Genomic DNA, 19625 nt, shown 5'->3' on the forward strand with positions numbered 1-19625 from the left:
ATTAAAGAGGACATTAATTTTGCTCACTACTCACTGTTGGCCACAAGCTAACTAGAAATTTATTTTTACTTTTGCACCAATTATATAAAACCTACAATAGTATTCTCAGTTTAATTGTAGACTGATGCACTGAATATTTATCAACACAGAGTTGTATATATGAATAGAATGTTAAATATTTTAATAAAAAATGAACAGTCTTTTGTCAGAAATGAGACTGACATGTCTGCTAGGTTCCGAAACTTCACACTATTCAAGTCTCACGCTCTGGTCTCTCTCATTTTAAATATAATATGAATGAAATTTAGCATTTTATAAACCATTTTAAACAGATGGAAATTACTCATAAATGTAAGGCATTCCAAATGAAGTGGTACAAATACACTGTTACATACTGTAACATTAACTAGAAAAACTCAAAAACATGCCTCTATGTATCATTGTGATGAAATTGAGACAGTATTGTCAGCCACCTTTTTTCATTCATTCTGCATTTGGTGTATAACCAATGGTGAATAATACTTATTTGTTCGCTTCTGCACGTGCAAAAAAGATCGGTTACTAGTGAGACCTTAGTTGCGATATCAGCAGCAGTTTAACAGCAAAACCTGCTAACATCTCTTCTCCAGTAACCCCTTTAAATTCCTGTCAAAGTAGAAATGTTGTATTGTGGAGGCCTAGGTCTGTAGTGTCGCTTTTTCATGTACTCAATAAACTGATCTGGAAGTTCTTCAAGCACGTCTTTGGCCAATCGTGCACCACTTATGACATTCCCAGCTTGTCCAATGTAGTCGCGAAAAGGGACAAACTAAGATTTGCAAAGAAACGTTATTTTAACAAGTTAATAAAGCCAAATATAACTGGTTGGGAAGGGAGGGCCCTGGGTTCTCTAACTAAGTAAATAGGGAGGTGTGCTTTGATTGACAGGGTTTGAGGCATGCTGATTGGATGAATGTGGAATAGTTTGATTGGTTGATAGAGTTATGATTGGTGAGATGTCTTCAACTGTAATAGGTTGAGGAGGTTTTGGTTAAATCATATGTTTTGTCATAAAGGAGAGAAGTTGATCTAGCAGTTCAGCTAAAACTCCTTTAGTGAGCAAATCTTGAGCTAATACTCCATGTGTTTGGAAATCTTGACGAGGAACACTGAAAAAGAAGTGAAATGTAATTCGCAACAAAGGCGAACCATGATTTGAAATCTAAACTATGCTTTTAGAATGAGGGCTGAATATTAGCATAAATAAGTGTGAGTAAACAATTAAACCATGGATTTGAATGAAATTTGTAACAAAAGCGAGCCAAGATGTGAAATCTAGACTATGCTTTTAGAACAAGGGATGACTATTAGCAAAGATAATTTTAAGTAAACAATTAAACCATGAATTTTAACAAACTGTAATAATGGAATACAAGTTAGACTGAAGATACCAAGTTACTTATTAAAATTTAAAGACTTATATTATATATATATTATGAAGTATATAAAAAAGAGCTCTTAATATTAGAATTATCATAAATATTAACATTGAAGAAAATATCAAGGTATATCTGCTTCAGAAGTATTTTAATGATATTCAAGAAATATGTGCAAGAGCAGTAATTCCAACACAACAAATTACACTTAAAAGAATTGAAGCAAGGTATCTGTTGTACTTGTTAGCAGTGAGATCTACATATCAGGGAGTTGCATTATTACTATCAATCATGATATTCCAGATTGCCAATATTATTGTGTTTTGTAGATAAATTATATAAATACTTATTGATAGAAACTTCTGACTTCACTACCTAATTGGTTGGATACGGAGCCCCCTGATTAGCTGCATTAAGAATGCTGTGATTAGCTGGAAATGGAGGGGCGCTTGGATTCACTGGATATGGTGCACTCTGACTGGCTGGGTATGATGCATCTTGATTTGCCGAATGTGGCAGGATTGGAGTGATGTTGTCAACTGAAATTGGCAGAGGTGGCTTCGGCCTTATGGTATTTTTTGTCATGTAGGATAAGAGTTGATCTGGCACCTCTGCCAACACCTCTTTTGAGAGCAAATCTGAAGCTAGTATGCCATGTGTTTGGAAATCTCGGAATGGGACAAACTGTGAAAACAAGGGGAATCAAATTTTTAAGGTGAAAGCATAAAACCTTTCCAAACCAATCACAGCTAAAAAAAATTTATTTTTGATCACTCAAATGACCAATGTCTACATTTTCCCCAAGAAAAGAAGAATTTTTGAATGAAAGTTCCAAAAAAAGTGATGAGTGCAGATATTGACTACGTGAAGAGAAGACAGAGAAATGAATAGGTGAACAGAATGAACAATCATCACTACAAAGCAAACAAACATATCAACCAATGGACTGACACATCAGATAGATGAATTGAGAGAAATATTTGGATCAATGAGGAGATGGATGAAAAGGAAGGAGCCGAAGAAAAAAGGGTTGACTGAGGAGAGAGACAATGGCAGTGCTCAAATGCTACAGAATAAAAGCTATGTGTACATCGTAGATGTTTACATTATTTAACCATAACACTTTACTATCAACCATCTAAATTCACAATTAAGAGTTTGTGTTGGTCAATGTTTTGAAAGTGATCGGATCTCTGGCATGATGTTACCTAGTCCCATGGAGAAGAGTGAAAAAGCTCACCATTTGCTCAGGAAAGAAGTTCAACAACTAACTGCTAAAGGTATGTTATTAATAATTGAAACCACTTTGTTCAAGATAAACTTCAAGGTGGTGCAGCCTATAAAATCAAAAAATGGTAATACTTGATCTTCACTTTTTTAAATTTGTAAGAGGAGAGTTGTGCACAAAACAGAGTTTCTCCTTACAGAATTTCTCCTTACGGCCCGATACAATTTCAAGTAGAAGAGTGTTGAAAAAAAAGAAACATATCAATTAGAAGATATTTTCTGGTCTACCTCTGACTTCTCAGAGCTAAATTTCATTAATCAAAACTGCAGCAAAATTCTTGGATTGGATTGGTTATCACCAGCCCAATTTAAGCATTAGAAGAGGCCAGTGAATGCATCATGCTTGTAATTGGACAGTGAAATAGGACAGTTGACATGTCATGCCTATGTATGTAGACAGTAGCCTCATGCACATGTACTGTTGTCACGCATTTTGCCAAGTTAACTGGTTTTTCTTAACGAAAATGTATAACCAATTTCTAATTTCTTTCTCAAACTTTGATGTAGTTTAGATTAACTGGTAATGGGACTTTGTGTTGCCCAATTCTGTCTGTAATCACACTTAACAATTGAGACTCCAGTTACGTCCATTTTTATTCATCAATTGTATGATTACAAACTTAATTGAACTCCTTTCAGTCCTATTACCACTATGAATAATATAGTAGGAAGTGTAGAGAATTGAAATTTAGATCTAGATCACAGGAGTAAGAGGTTTAACACTGTTCTTTGTCAGCATATATACGCTGTCCTTACCTGCACAATATCCCTCTCTGCAGTTCTCCCGCGTGATGAAAGACGGACTGTATCACCATCAAGCTCTTCCATGGCTGTAATGAGAAACAATGAAAGTGTAGGATATGATAAATTAATGGTATACTTTCACAATGAGTTTAAATTATCTAGTGGCCCATATATGGAGCAATTTCTCTCAAGAAAGAACACATATCCCACACAAACAATGCAGCTGTACCACAGGAACTTAACCTGGTCTTCACAATATGAAGTGACTTGGAGTATTGTTACTCAGTTTCATGCTGCAAAGGCAGCATAGTTAAGGGGAGAGCACATTTGGTACTCAATCCTGAGGTCTTGGGTTTAAGTCCTACTCTGACCACTGGGCCCAGGTTGTTCCAAGGGTGATAACGCTATCCAACGGTTAAAAATTAGCCTGCAGTGCTGGCATCTTATTAGGGTGAACTAATGCTGTAAGTGATCATTCATCTGGCTGACCATGTTTGTTTTGAAGTTGGAGTGGATGGCACCCCTCTCCTCATTTTTTGACTGTCAACCACCCCCTTGGAACAAATTTCTTTCTCTCCCCAGCCTTCTGCTGCCATTGAAATCAAAGATGACCATTATATGTTTCATTAAGAAAATGCAGAGCACTCAATCGCCAAAATTATGCCAGCCTTGCAGGCTAGTTAAAAATCTCTACCCAGTGGATAGCACATCATGTTTCCTTCACACTTATAAGTATCAAATATCAAATCACCCATTAGTAGATATGCACGTAAACTTGTAATTATGTACATACCATCAAATTCTGCTGCTCCAACACCCACAATAATAATAGAGATAGGAAGAGAAGCTGCCTGCAAGGGAAAATTTAATTTATAGCTTTAACTTGAGTCAAGTTCATCAGGCAGGGGTTGGTCACACTTGAACAATTTACCAGGATCATACCATAGCTGGTCAAGTGCAAACCAGATTTTTTCAACTTGAAAAAAAGAATGATTCAGATTTTTATCCCGGTTTGAAGAAACAGAAGTATTGCGTAAAAGATCTAATCTAAAATTCACAAATAAAGAATGCAAATGATCTCTAGCAACTTTCTCAAAGTTGGTATTAGTAGCAAAAAAATTGTGCTGGTATTTGACTGAGCCTGATACCTTTTTGGAACCCATTACAACTGGCTAATAATTGGGCATGTCCACTACATTTATCTTGTGCATCTATATAGAGAATGTATCAAATCAACTGTGGTTTAGTGTGGTCTCTACTCTTAACTGCAATGATATTTGTCATCACAGTAGTCAAAATGTTGTGGACTCATGAGGTGCAGTGAGTGAGTCTGTAACAAATTTTGAGCACTGTGATGACAAATGTTATTATTGATAAGAGTACGGAGCACAGTAAACCACTTGATTTGTTTTTTATCCACAATATTGACATCAAGTAAAATATTTCTTTCGGTGCATGATCAAGATCATATCAGGTTGACATGAGCAGCATTGTCTGTACTCTTATCAAAAAATTGGCTTATTGCATTACAACACTGCCAAGAGCCATGAGGTAATATAAATAAAAATAACATGCACGACTGCATGGCTAACAATGCAAGCTGGTGGCAGGATTGTCAAAATACAGTTTAATTTGAAACAAACTTACATTTACAATGGCTTCTTTTGTCTGAGCCATGTCTGAAATAATTCCATCTGTCAACATCAGTAGCACAAAATATCTAGAAAGAGAATTAGATTTGTAAGCATGGGAATGAGATGTTTGAGCACAGCCTTTTTGAGGTTACAGGAATTTTTTATAAGTTCTTACTCATTCCCAGGACTCTCCCTTTGTGCTGCACTTGCTATTCTAGAAAAAATAGAAAACTAACATCATTTTAGTGTCTGCTAAATATGAGAAATAATCAGAATTTAAGTAGTGCTTGCTTTATTCTATGGTTAGTCTGTAACATAAAGAGAAAAATGACAATAAACCTGGTCATCCACTGCATGGCTTTTATTAGTAAATACCACACAGGTGAATAGTACTTTTTGTGCACAATAATTGGCTGGTTAGGAGTGACAAGCAAGTGCTATTCACCTCCACGCAGCCAAAGAGACAAAATATTGTGTCAGCAATTAGATTTCCAACCATTTTTGACATATTGACAGAAATAAATTAACACGTAAATGTTAACTATTACAATTTGGACAAAGATGAGGAAGTGTTTGAGGGAAAAAATTATTTCCAACTAACCTAGTGATTTGATTTATTATTGGTGCAAAGTTGGTAGGACCTAAAATGTAAAACACAAGGATATCATTACACTGTAAATCACTGAGTGTAAGATCAAGAGCAACAAGGTTAATAAAGACAAGAACAGATAACTTGTCTGTTTAGAATAGCTTGTTTTTTAAGTACATTTTTTCAACAAGAAAGTGCTGAGAGCTGCAACAGAATCTCAAGGAAGCACTGTAAGATCTAGAGCAACCAGTTTAATGATGGCAAGAACAGAGGACCTATAAATTTTGAAGGCTCGTTTTGCAAGTACTGATAGATAAATAGATAGATAGTAGATTAAGGTTCTCCAAAAAAATTATGCTTTTCACTAGATGAGGTGGTTTCTTCAGAAAGTTATCAAATAGGAAGGGCAAAGAAAGATTAAAAAAAAAACATCTGCAATACACTTCTACAGGAGGTTACCATAGAGTTGCACTCGCTGTATACTGTGGTAGTAGGAAGCTAAAACTCCATCTATCCCTTCACACATTGGATTTTGGGGATTACCATTCTAGAAAGAAATAATTATGCCAGTAATAAATGGTGTTTTTTCTTTCAAAACAGTAATAATGAAGCATTGATTAATAGAACTCTTAGTCAAATTTAAAACAAATTTTCTTATCTCTACACCCTTACATCAGTACACACATTCTCTGCACTGTTCTTTGTACATTACCTAAAGTGCTGACAAGGAGAATTTGTTTTACAATCAAGAGCTTCCTTAGTTGGTGATTGTTTCATCTATTCTGATGACCTTCATATGTGATTCAGGGGTGATATTGTCACCCTTAGGGGTTAAAAGGTTCACCTGAGAGCAGGCCCTCATTCTAAGCCGTGCAGGATGCACAATTTCCCATTGGAAGGAATATTTAAGATGAGTCAGGGAGAGGTTTTCTGGGGATCTGGCACTAACAATTATCATTGCTAGACCATAGCAAACTTATCAACAGCTTGTGTTACTTAAGACCTCACACTTTTGCATGGGTAAAGAAATGCTCATGCCCAAGCACTAAAACAAGGATGGTGTGGTCGCTGGCAGCACTCACCAGAGGAAACTCATGGGAAACTTGCCAGGTTGGAGGAAGGCGAGCTCCAAAACCAAAGGCAGGAAAGAGTTTATCTCTGGAGAAGAAATCAAGGCAAGTCAACTTAAAATCACCATCATCTCTAATATATAGATTTAGCCAAGCCTAAAGGCGGAGCTTGCATTTTTTTTTCATGCAAGTCTTCACACATGCACAACGCCTTGCCCTGGCCAAGACTAGAACCCAGGTCATCCAACTTGGAGCCCAGTGCATTGACCACTGGACTACTGGACGAAGCTGTGGCCTTGGTGTGCCTGCGGTACAGTTGACCACACATGTTAAAAGTAGCACCTTGTGCGGTTGTACAGTCATATGGTCATACGGTCGTACAGTTGTACATCCAATTGTATTGCTTGATGGGTTACTACTATTTTGTATAATTATGGGGCTACACTCTGCATGCTCCACTATTATTGCACAGTAAAAAAAATTCTCCAAGTAAAAAGACAAAAAAAAGTTGCTTTGTCTGACTTCAGACAAACAACACTTACGTGTCATAGTCCTGGCAGATTCTACCAACAGCAGTCAGTGCCTTGACATACTGATTTTGTTCATATGGGTTAATGTAGTGCAGGGAGTTGGCATTCCATGGATCACCTTGAATCAAATAAATGAGTCATTTTTCATTTTGAATTAAAGTTGGCATATTGAAATCAAAGGCAATTATGAACTTGCAATCAAAATTGCATTCAATACAAGGTTAACCACAACCACAATTCAAACAACTATACCAAATTAAGTTGTTTATCAACAGTCACTAATCTTTGAGAAAGTTAGCCAAATGCAAGCAAGTACTGACATTGTGTTGTATCACACTAGAGCTACCATGTGCACTAACTATTGCCATTGCAATTGCTGTAGTGAGCAATCCTCAATCCATTAGCTCCCTGAAGTGATTGACATGTAACTTCTCCCAGAATATCCACAAACAGGTAATGAGAATACTCTGACTTATCTGATAGAAGCTATCTTGATTTAACACCAAATTCTTGTGGATAACTTACAAGGAAATGTGTAGCAGCCAGAGGGGAGAATTAACAACCAGATCTTAAGAGTTACAGGGTCAAGTACTCATGATGATCACAGTATTACAATGGCTACCTTACCATTTGATGCAGTGAAGTCAATGGCTACAGTGAAACTTATCTGAGTTCTGCAAAGCAACAAGATCAGTGTCTGAAACAGCCTAGCTTACAACTTTGAAAGAAAGACAGTTTCTCAAGGACAAGAATCACTGTCAACTGCAATTTTTCAAGCCATTTTTAAAACAGTTTCACTGTAAGTTCTGGACCATCTGCTGTAGATGGTAAATGGCAAGCTCTACACAAATTGTCAACCGCACTTGCAGCCTAGATGCTAAAGCGATATCAGGTATGCATCCCATAACTACATCAGGGTACATGCAGCATAAGTAATAATAGGTTCTGTGCCAACTATAAAACTGAAATCTAGTTTATACTAGTCTGAGTGAAGCATGCATTAAATTATAATACTAATGGAAAGTTCTCCATTATATATTCAAATCATGGATCATGTTCAATGTCTAACTAATGACATGCAACTCACTGCCCAAATTATTTCATTATATACTTAGTAAACCCACATCCAAGTTTACAGTAGGTAGTTATTCTGAGAACCAATACTTTATTAGTTGGACCACTACAGAGCAGGTATATAGGACACAGCCTTAAACTTTGGAGAACTATTCCAAACAGAAAGTTGGGACCACATGATGAATAGCAATGAGCAGATAATAAGATTCCATCTCTCATTTAGAACTTGTGCTATGATTTGTCAATTTAGCCCACCATATTTCGCTGTATGACCTGCTAAAAAATTAAAAAGTTTATATATTTGAATTGAAATATTCCTGCTCCATTAGAATCCAGAGATATTATAAACATCTTGCTATAACCTTGTTTCTCAGTATTTTTTGTAATTTACAGAACCTCTTTTTCCACCTAAATTTGCAGCCTGCACGCTCTGCTTCTTGCTTAATTAGTCCATAAATCAGAGTAGAAAAAACCCTGGTCTTTAATTTACAGTATGGATTTTGAACTTAATTAGTAAGAGTTGTGTCTTACCCTCCTCTGATGTAGTCTAAGAATGAAGGTTGCTGCTCTAGTTTGCACTGCATAAGGGAAATCTGGTTGAAAAAAAATGCAATAAGAGTATTACCCAGAATAAAAGAATAAAACATCAGCCTCTAATTAATTAGCTATTCAACACATGTAGCAAAATTTTACACTTATTAAGTTTAGTTCTCATTTATTTTCAGTTTACTACACTAACCGTGCCAGAGTTCTTGTAACCTTTTTTTTTTGCTTGTTTCTTTGGATTCATGCACTGGAAAAGACATTGGGTAAAGATATTAAAAAACATATCTAAATACAAGAATGACTTGTAATGTATAGTTTTAAGAGCATATCCCAGTTTCTGCAATGTGGAACAACAAAAAGATTCCTTCTTCTACTGGGAAAGATATCAGTCCATTGTGGGATTACCCCTGAATATAATTCCACTATTACACTGCTATAACCCACAGCCACATCTCAAACCCAGACTTCTTGACCCAGAGTCCACCACACTTTCCATGAGGCCACCACCTCTCTCACATAGTAACAATAATTATTCTAAAGTTTCTTTTTTACTGTTTATTAATCACCATTGCAGTTGAAAAAAAAACTGAATTACAAGGATAAAACGCAAGCTTCAAAAGCCCACACTATCCAAAAATGTTATATACACATACCACTAACTACTTTTAGCATTTACACAATGTATGCCTAATCAAAGGTAATAGATAGTCAGGAAGTGGCATGGCCAAATGGTTAGAGTGCTGGACTTGTAATCTGGTGGTTCCAGGTTCAAGTCCTCCACCCTGCCATTCACTTGATTTGTTCTCATCCCCCCAAGTTTAACTCCTCGGCTGTGCTGTGCAAATAGCCAACTAGTCTGCCTCCTGCCAATTGGGATTTTCAAGCACTTTATGTTTATTTCAGTCATTGCAAAGTACTATTGGATAGATATAGCCTGAAATAGTGCTATATATTAAATATTATTATTATTATTATTATTTGTAGGGCACATATTCCTGTTGTTACATGCCTAGGTGTTACTGGTTGTCTTTTCCTGAGATTGTTAGTGGTCATGAGTGTGACCTCTGCTACTTGGTAGCAACAAGTGATTTGGGTGACTAATATTGTGTAACTTTTGTCTGTATTTCAGTCATAATGGACTCCTCATCATCATTACAAGGCTTGTCATTCTCAGTACTATTCCTGCATTAAATCTTGCTCACCTCAAAACTTAATCCTGGAGTTCTATTAAGTTCATTGATAGTTGTGGAAAATATTCCAATCAGATCATGTCTAAAACAAGAGAATCCCTCATCAAGAAGATTTCCAGACACTTATAATAAATTTTTTTTCACCAGCTGCACTCAGTAAATTTAGTATATTAATTAATAAATGGTGTGTGAATATTTTTAGAGGTTGTTGCTCACAGGAAAAATCTGTAAAAGCAACCCTATGCAGGCAAGAAATAGTGAGTGTTGATGAACATACTTGTCACCTATTTGGACAAACAAGTTGCCTGTTAAGAGATGAAAAATATCTACAGGTCTAGAGTTGTTTAAATCTTACCCGCCATCCCTGTCCCAGTCATAACATTCAACTCTTATGGACCTGAGAAGCAAAATACAAAAAAACCAGATGTTAAATAAATTCTTTCACTCCTGGGAGTGACCAAAGGGAAATTTCTCCTTACAATATCAATGCACTTTTAACTAAAAAGGTGAGGAGAAGAAAGGAAAACATATATTTGGGGATATTTGTTGAATTCACACCAAATTTACAGAGCCAAAGTTATACAAAATATATTAAGTATGTTATGAGGAATTGATATATTGTTCTTGGGAGTAAAAGTGTTCGATATTGAAGAAATGTACTTAATGGTTTCCGTGTTTACATAATATAGTCTGATGTAAACTCGCGGGAGGTTGGGAGAACACTCGATAAGCTGGAAACCACTCCGCTTCGCATCGTGGTTTCCAGCTTATTGAGTGGTCTCCCAACCTCCCAAGTGTTTACATCAGGCTATGAAAACACGGAAACCATTTTACATTTCTTTTATAAAATAACTAATGAAAGAGGAACAAAAACCGTGTTTACATATGCTCATGTAAAATGGTTTTATGGCCAATCAGAGTGCGCGTACTATTTGAATTATTTTATAAATAACAATGTTTTAAGACCTAACATGCTGAAATAGATCAATTTGTTTTAAGCTACTACATCTCTAATTCTATCATTCTCAGAAGCTGCATTACTAAAATTGCATCAATACTAGTCTAATGTTTGTTTGAAGGGGAAAAAGTTGATACTGATCTCCAATGTGACTAAATAATACTCTTGAAATATAAGCCCAGAGAAGCAGGTCCATATAATCAATAAATCTGGATAATCAAGGTTTGACTGTATAAATAGTCAGAGAACATTATATTTACCGATCATAATCTCCATTGCAAAGTGCTCTGGCATGGATAGTAAATGGCTTCCAAGTTGGATTCAGCGTGTTCTTAATAACCTCTGTCCTATGAACTGCTGTGTAGCTGGAAATAACACAAAAAGTACTAAATATGATACTGATAATAATAATGATGATGATGATAATAATAATAATTTAGCAGTTCACGATCCATGAGGTGACTCTTTCTGTCCACTGTTTCCAGGTCAAATTGGAATTTGAAATGTTGGTTTTTGTGGAGGAAGAAAAACCAGAGGACCCACAGAAAAACCCTTGGAGCAAGGACAAGAACCAAAAAGAAACTCAATCCACATTTGATGCCAGGTCCTAGAATTGAACCCAGGCCACAGTGATGGAAGGTGAGTGCTCTTACCACTGCACCATCCCCCCTCCCCCAAATGAGTCATTTCTCAAAATAAAACACTCAAGTTCTAATAGCTAAACGTCATTTTTTCCTACTTAATACACACCCCTTAATAGCATTTGAAGTCACCATGAGATATCTATTTTGTAACACATGGGAGTGCCAGCTAACATTTTTGTCAACACTTTCAAATGTTCAACAAAAAAAAGGTAAATTCTTCCAACAGATACAGATTTTTTTATGTTTGCCATTCCTGAGAGTTTGTCATTACATCAAAACAACCTCTCTCCTGCAACTATTTCTCAATTCTAAATACACACCTGTTTGACAATGTATTTTAATACATTGTCAATATTAAAATATTTTAAGAAGACTTTAAGTACTGATAATTGTGTGAAAAGGGTTAAACTAACCTGTTGTCCTCATTACATCTGTAAAATACCAAGAAAGGATCCGACTTTCCAAAGAAGTCTTTCTTGTCAAGCTTGTGTCCTTTAAACTGAAGTGTTACCACATCCTATAAATATGCCAGGTAAGAATTAATGATTTTGCAGTGAAGTTTTCATTCATAACTTTTCAGTCCATGACTGTCAATAATTGTAACCATCTCTTAACGGCTTCTGGGGGCTCATTAGACAGGGGAGGTATTAGGATGATAGGATCAAGAATAGGAGTGTATTGAAGAAAAATTGTAATAGAAACTTGAGGCTCCAATAGAGCTGGTTGAGGCTTAACAAGAGTTGGGGGCTCATTAGAAAGGGGAAACCTGACTGAGAAGGGGCTTATCAGAGAGGAGAGCTCTTTAGAGAGGAAGGCTTATTAGAAAGGGGGGCATATAAAGTAGACACTTATTAGAGAGGGGAGCTCTTTGGAGAGGAGGGCTTATTAGAGAGGGGTACTTTTCAGAAAGGGGGCTTTATTAGAATAGGGACTTATTAGAGAGGGGTCTTATTAGAGTGGGGGGCTTATTGGAAAGGGGGTTTATTAGAATAGGGACTTATTACAGAGGGGAGCTCTTTGCAGAGGGGTGCTAATATTAGAAAGGGGACTTTGTTAGAATAGGGACTTATTACAGAGTGGAGCTCTTTAGAGAGGGGGGCTTATTAGAAAGGGGGGTTTGTTAGGTTAGGGGCTTATCAGAGAATGGAGCTCTTTAGAGAGGAGGACTCAGTAGAGAGGGGACTTATCAGAGAAGGGGGCCTATTGGAGAGGGTATTGAAGGATGCAAACATTTATCTTTTATCCACTCTACAAAATTACTAACCTTGCAGTCACTCAGTTCCTCTGCACTTACTATAAGAGGAAGAAAATAGCAATACATTTTGGATAAAGAGGCATGAAATTTCTTGTTCTAAGTACTACAGCTTTGATTACGAAGTTTTAAATTGATCAAGTATTTCATTTTGTAACCTTAGGCTTATATGTTGTTATTTTGTACATCAATTTTATTTACATACCAATAATTGTTCCAGGTTTTTTCACTTTTGGATTTCTGGAAAAAAAATAAATGTGAACGTACTCAGAATAATAACTAACAATAAAAAACTGAGAAACCTTAAAAGTAAAAGTATTATGTAAAATAGCTCATTTGATATAAGTAAGTGAAATCTTTGGTGTAGTGTATGGTGTCATTCCATGTCCAAAATACGAGTGAGACATGACAAAAACTCAACAGAAATTTATTTACTGACAATATATCTAAACTCAGATGTGTAACCCAAAGATCCCCCTACTACACACAAATTACATGAATACGAGACTGATAAGCGTGACAGCATGACTTCTTATGTCACACAATACATTTGATAATAATTTAGGCCACATAAGGTCATTGCCATCTATAATTCAACACCTTTTGTTGCTTGTTCACAATCTGCATTTATTTTGAGATAAATTAGCCACATTGATAACCATGCTGAGTAAGAACATTTACACATATTCAAGATAAGAAATGATCTTTGCAGTTGAGTTACAATTTAAGCAACTGCAGAAAAGAAACTTGACCTGGAGTCTGAATATTTTACTGCTTGTTTTCTGCAATTTCTTTCCTAGCAGCTTACCTGAAAGTATCATTATTATATCTATACTTGAATGTTAGTCACAGATTAAAATATTATTTATTTCATTTCACTGAGATCTTACACTAATTGTTTTTGAAGCCTTCCACCAAATTCTCCCACAATAGATCCAAGTGTACACTCAGCTGCTCCAATGAAATCCTTAAAATATAGAAGTGAATATAATTAGACCATGAGATTCTTCATATCAGGGCTTCACCCTTTAACTCCCAAGATCATATTAGTAATTCTCCTTACTGTCTGCCATACAGTTTTTGTGATGTTAGTTTGGAGAATTTGGTATTGGATCAACTTATAATCCCTCAATTGATATTTCTCTCTATTCATATCACTTGTCTGCTTGATATTATATTGATATTGTTTATTTAAAATCCAAACAATAGTAATTGTAACTGGCCATTTTTAATTAATTTTGGAAAACAGAAACATGTTTCAGTGCTTCTCTAAAACAATATTTTTTATATTGTTCTCAATTTCACAATTTGCATGTTATATTTACTACTGCAATACATAAAGTTAATAAAGATCTTAATTATGTCAGATACGCTTTCCCGACATCAGAACTGTTACATTCAAATTAGCATTTGTGTCTGGTTCACTCAAAATCTCCAGCTGTGATCATAGCTATAATTGCTATGTGCTTTTTTAATATATCATTCAAATAAATGCTACATGATGATGCTGCATTTATTCAAGGGGGGGTGTTCATTAATATTTCTGCAACATCAAAAACTGCTGTAACAAAAACTGACTATTTTCATACTTGACTCGACACCATCCAACATATTGCAACAAATGACCATAAGGTGGCCAAATGTATGCAACATGTTGTGCACAATAGTGTTGCAAGACGTTGCATTGAATTGTTGAGTGCATTCAGCTGGGACTTAAGAGGGCCAAATGCACTTTTAACCCTTTAACTCCCAGGAGTGACCAAGACAGAATTTCTCCTTACAATATCATTACAGTATTAACCAGACAAGTGATGAGAATTAAGAAATATATCAAGTTGGGGATAATTAGTTGATCCAATTCTAAATTCTCTGACCTTCCATTATGAGAATTGTATGGTTGACAGTAAGGAGAATTACAAATTTGATCTGAGAGTTAAAGGGTTAAAACTATTAACCCTTTAAAACTATTAACCCTTTAGCCCCTAAGAATAACTTGCATCTAATTTCTCCCTACAATTTCACCCCTAAGTCACACATGAAGGTCATGAGAATAAAGGAAATGATCACCAACTAAAGAAACTCTTGATTGTTAAACAAATTCTCTTTGTCAGTACCATAGGAAATGAATAGAGAACAGTATGGAGAATATGCATACTGATATTAGGTTGTAAAGGGTTAATAACATAGAGGGGTAAGTGCCTGATACTCACATGGTCTGATAACTTGGCAGAATTTTTATCCAGATCATACCTATAAAAACAAGACATTTTAACAATTTACTAAGCTGTAAAATCAACTTCTTTAAATATGTTTTCAAAATTTAGAGGAAACAAAGATTGTAGATAAAGAGTCTCTATAGATATAAAAGTTTCTTCCAATTAGTAAGTATATTCTTCAACTTACACTTCAAACCGTAACTTCTGCATTTCCTCAAAGAAATAGTGGATGGTAAATGTCTTGACAAAGTCTGGATTAAGTGTATTCATTATGTGCTCTGTTCTCCCAAACTGAAAGATAAGAAACAACTTATGTTAGAAAAAACAGTAAACAGCTGTCATATATAATATGATTTACATGTACCCTCCACTTCAAATTTCAATAGATTTTGATAATTTATCCAGCAAATAATCAGTTGCTAACATTGCAATTAATTCACTGTTATATATAATGCCTCTTTGCAATGAGGAATGTAAAAAAAGTACAAGGTGATCTGTCACTGAGGTCTGAGGAAATGCTAGAGGTTAGTCCACTATGGCAAGTGTCTAGTCCAGGGAGAGTTCCAAAATAAATAATCTCTTTATGAATGTTAAGGAAACCAGATCATGCTCCAATGGCATAGGCCACAAAGCTTAGGTGCAGTCTTATCATCACCCTTGGACAAGGACCCATAAAATCTAATGCAACTTATTACGTAACAAAAGCCAACTCCTGAAAATTGACATTTGATATAAACCCTTCAAAAGATTTACATGACACCTCTTTACCTCTCTCCATTCTTTACTTCCCATTCCTTGCGTGTACATCACAACCACTGTGAGAAAGACATGATGTAAAGTATTTCAACAAGTGGTATTTCACAATTATAATTTCCCAGCAGAAAAGACAATATCATTTCAATCTGTTTGTGCACCAAAGCTGTGGAATGGCCTACCATTACATCTAAAATATATCACTTATTTAAGCAATTTTAAATAAAAAAGTAATGCTATGATCTGAAGTTGAAGTGAGGTAACCATTTATTTCAACATAATCGATGATGAATTGTTTTTAATATTATTAATCATAAAGTTGCCTCTGTTTCCTCAGATTTCTAATTATGAGGTCTTGAGATGTGTCGCTTGGAACTCCAAAACCCATTGCCAGTCAATGTTAAAGAATCCTCTTTCCATTTCCTATTTTCTGTTTTGTTTTCATCTTTCCTTTTTTCTAAGGAGGGGGGGTAGCAAAGCCAGGTGACAAAAATCTAATTTTAGTGACCATGTAATGATCTAAGGTCTACAAATGGTAACTATAAAGATTTGACCTTAGAGCCCTGAAAATCCCTTTATTTTGCAATCATATTAAAAAAATATAACCTACATTCTATAAGTTGTTGTTACTATTATATAGCTTTACTTAAAATCATGAAAATACACATTAAAAACCAAAAACACTGAAATATAATGTAGTCATTTGAGGAAGAGATTTCAGCTATTAAAATTTCATCTCCACAGCAAGCTGGTGGTTTAACCATATTTTTGTCAGAGATTAACATTGCATTGCTTCAGTTTCCTACTAAAATTCAGCTGTGGTTCAATATAAAAGCAAACAATTGTTTATGTTATTCATCTGCATAGTGTTTTAATTTCTAGTTATGAAGAAAATTTGCTGGAAAATCATATTAAACCCTGGCATTCAAAAAGTTCAATTCATATATATAATTTTTGACGTGAACATTGAACATTTCCTCAATCAGCCCTTATCAAGTATACAGCGATGTTTGCATTTAAAAATGAATCTAACGACTCTAAGGTGAATTTTCCTTTCTTTTTGGTGGATTACAACTGGAACTCAGGAGAATGTAGATCAGACTAAATAATTGCACAATCGTTGCATATGTTGTGGTTCAGTTTTATCCTTGGTTCAAATTTTGCTTTCTTTTGTTTTTTGGGTATTGTAATGTATGATAATGAGTTTGAAACAAAGGAAAATCAAATTTGAACCAAGGATAAAATTGAACCACAACATATACATTCAATAGCACAGGGAACAGCTTTTTCATAAGTATGAAAATCGCAAACATATGAGAGATATTTTATATTTAATCTTAAAGTTATGTGGATCCTTGAGACTTCAAGAGAACACATTCAAACCTAATTAATCGATCTAAATCGTATTTTTGTTGTCGTTGGAGGATTAAAGCACCTGGGACACGAGAAAATCTACTCCAATCTAGTACAGATTTAAACGTGTTTTGGTAAAATTTCCGCACAACATGCATTCAGTTCTTGAATAGAGAAAACAATGACTAAAACAATACATTGCCATTGGGAAAACAGATTTGTTTTACAATAGTATGGGGCTGTGCGGAAATTTTACCCGTGTTTTTGACCTGAAATTCTGTTCAACGACATATGAGGGCAGTTTTACATGAATTCAATTTTTGTGGAATTGCAACAGAACGGATTGTTGTAAATATCAGAAAATGAATTCCAGGCACGTGATAATCATTCTACGATTATGAACTATTTCTTCACAAATACAACAAACTTACTTGGGTCCGACTTTGAAAAAACGTCCATATCAGCGAGATTCCTGAATAGAACAAAATAAAAACAATAAAAACTCGAAAATTTTCCAGGTGTTGTGAAAAAGGTTGACTTCGAATGCTCGTGCAGCAGAGCATGCAAGCTAACAATTCATGTTGTTTGGTGTCCGGTAAAAAGTTACTGAGCTTCTGTGAAGTTTTACCTGCAAGAAATATGCAGTTCAACTTGTGTTGCTGGCACAGAACTTCTGAATGAGCCAGCCTCTTCGGGAGAGACAACATCGTGGTATGCTGGAGGTGCTGAGGCCGCCATCTTAGTTGTTTAAAGGCGCGGTTACTGAAAAGCCTCTCGAACTAGACGCGGGTCAAGACGATCTGAAGAGTGCGGTATTCTAAAAAAACAATTTACCCCTTTCCTACAAATTCTTGAAAGGCAATGTTTCGAAAAAGTATTATTTAACTTGAGATTTTCTTATAGAAGGGAACTTTCGATCTCCCTTCGCGTGACCAGGTTACGTGACAAGACGCAAGGCACATAAAGTCAGTGTTTCAGTTTCGCACACCATCTAGCGGACAAACTGCGAAAAAACCAAAAAACAGAAATGGAAATGAATTGGAAACATGAAATATTCTGTCCAGAAAATTGAAAAAAATTTTGAACTCTTCATCAAAGCAGGCGCACCCAGTTTAGGATAAGAAGAAAAATTTAGCAAATACACGGTCGTGATCTATTTGCTAGTTAAGACAAATGACACCCGCTCTGCTTTTGTTTTACTTATATTTTACTTTATCCGTTGATCAACTATCTATATCCTTGTGCAATTATTCTACTTGGTAACAGTACTTTTACATCACCCAGTATTTTTACAGTTATTTTCCAAGTTTCAGTTTATAACAGATAATTATAGACATTCATTAATTATGCATCACGAGTTACTACGCACAGCTTTCAAACAAAAAAGCCTTTTTCTCCATCGCAGTGTTCATCAGTATTCATATTCTGTTTCATTCTGTTAAGAATAAAATCTGATTTCCTACAGATATATCATGAGAATTATGCCAACTTGAGAAAACAAATGATGAAACATTTAAAGTTTACAGTCTGCGGTGAGATTGGTTAAAAATTATTATCGTCATTATATACTTTATCAATAAAGGGCAAAATTACTGAGCGCTGATTGGTTGAGAGAGAGGGCATTTTTTTCTTAATCGAGGGCATTTTTAGTAATCAAGAGAGGGCTTGATTACCTGTTAATGATTGGCTAATCCGTTGCATTGCTAATCCGTTGCTTCCCAGATAAAAATAGACTGCGCGCGTGATTTTCCTTCGTATAAATTTTGCCCTTTATTGATAAACAAGTAATCCCATGAGACCTCGCACTATTAAGGATTAATTGCACTTGAGTTTTCAAAATTTTCCAAATTGCCCGAGTCGCGAAACCCAATTTTGGAAAATTTTGAAAACTCTCGTGCAATTAATCCTTAATAGTACTTGGCCTCATGTGATTACCTATACTAATAATCTATTTAAAAAAAAAAATAAGTCTTCTCTAGGCGACCAGCAATCCTCTGGTTCTGAATTCAAAATACACTAATTTTAATGAATTCATACAACAATTTTCATTGAAAAAGAAAAGATTTATCAAAGTCTGAGGGGGGGGGGGGACGGAGTGTTTTAGTTGTGTCAGAAGGAAATTCGCCTGATCTTCCCATGCGGCGCTGTAGTACTCTACTGACCCCAGCCCCCCCCCCCCCCCTCATTGGCAGTCAATTTTCTATACCCTCCCCTTTCAGCGATGGCTGATCCCCTCCCTGTTCTATCCTAAAAGCTTTGTCCGCCGAACCCCCACCCCTCCTCCCATAGGCAGTGAACGATAGTAGTGACTGTTCCATAGTGTTTTTAAACAATATTGACAAATTTTTTTTTTTAAAATCAACTTAAAGA

General features: G+C 35.5%; 1 protein-coding gene across 2 annotated transcripts; it reads right to left on the reverse strand.

Moving 5' to 3' along the window:
* Positions 1-213: 213 nt before the first annotated feature.
* LOC131781531 (copine-8) lies at positions 214-18422 on the reverse strand. 2 transcript variants are annotated; one of them, XM_059098200.2, is made up of 26 exons: positions 18363-18422; positions 17884-18258; positions 17687-17727; positions 15918-15964; positions 15337-15440; positions 15144-15183; positions 13824-13900; positions 13139-13173; positions 12946-12974; positions 12095-12198; positions 11298-11402; positions 10435-10476; positions 10092-10161; positions 9083-9136; positions 8875-8936; positions 7897-7943; positions 7282-7387; positions 6752-6827; positions 6129-6216; positions 5682-5721; positions 5256-5294; positions 5094-5166; positions 4240-4297; positions 3459-3532; positions 1791-2099; positions 673-808 (listed from the first exon to the last, which is right to left on the reverse strand). In XM_059098200.2, the coding sequence occupies exons 2-25, from the start codon at positions 17991-17993 to the stop codon at positions 1791-1793; spliced, it is 1830 nt and encodes a 609-aa protein (XP_058954183.2). In that variant the 5' UTR covers positions 17994-18258; positions 18363-18422; the 3' UTR covers positions 673-808. The 2 variants fall into 2 exon arrangements, with proteins under 2 accessions (XP_058954184.2, XP_058954183.2); XM_059098201.2 differs by lacking the exon at positions 1791-2099 and having other exon boundaries at positions 214-808; positions 18363-18419.
* Between the last annotated feature and the right edge of the window lie 1203 nt (positions 18423-19625).

Source organism: Pocillopora verrucosa, chromosome 11 (assembly GCF_036669915.1).
Source record: "Pocillopora verrucosa isolate sample1 chromosome 11, ASM3666991v2, whole genome shotgun sequence".
NCBI classification, from domain to species: Eukaryota; Metazoa; Cnidaria; class Anthozoa; order Scleractinia; family Pocilloporidae; genus Pocillopora; species Pocillopora verrucosa.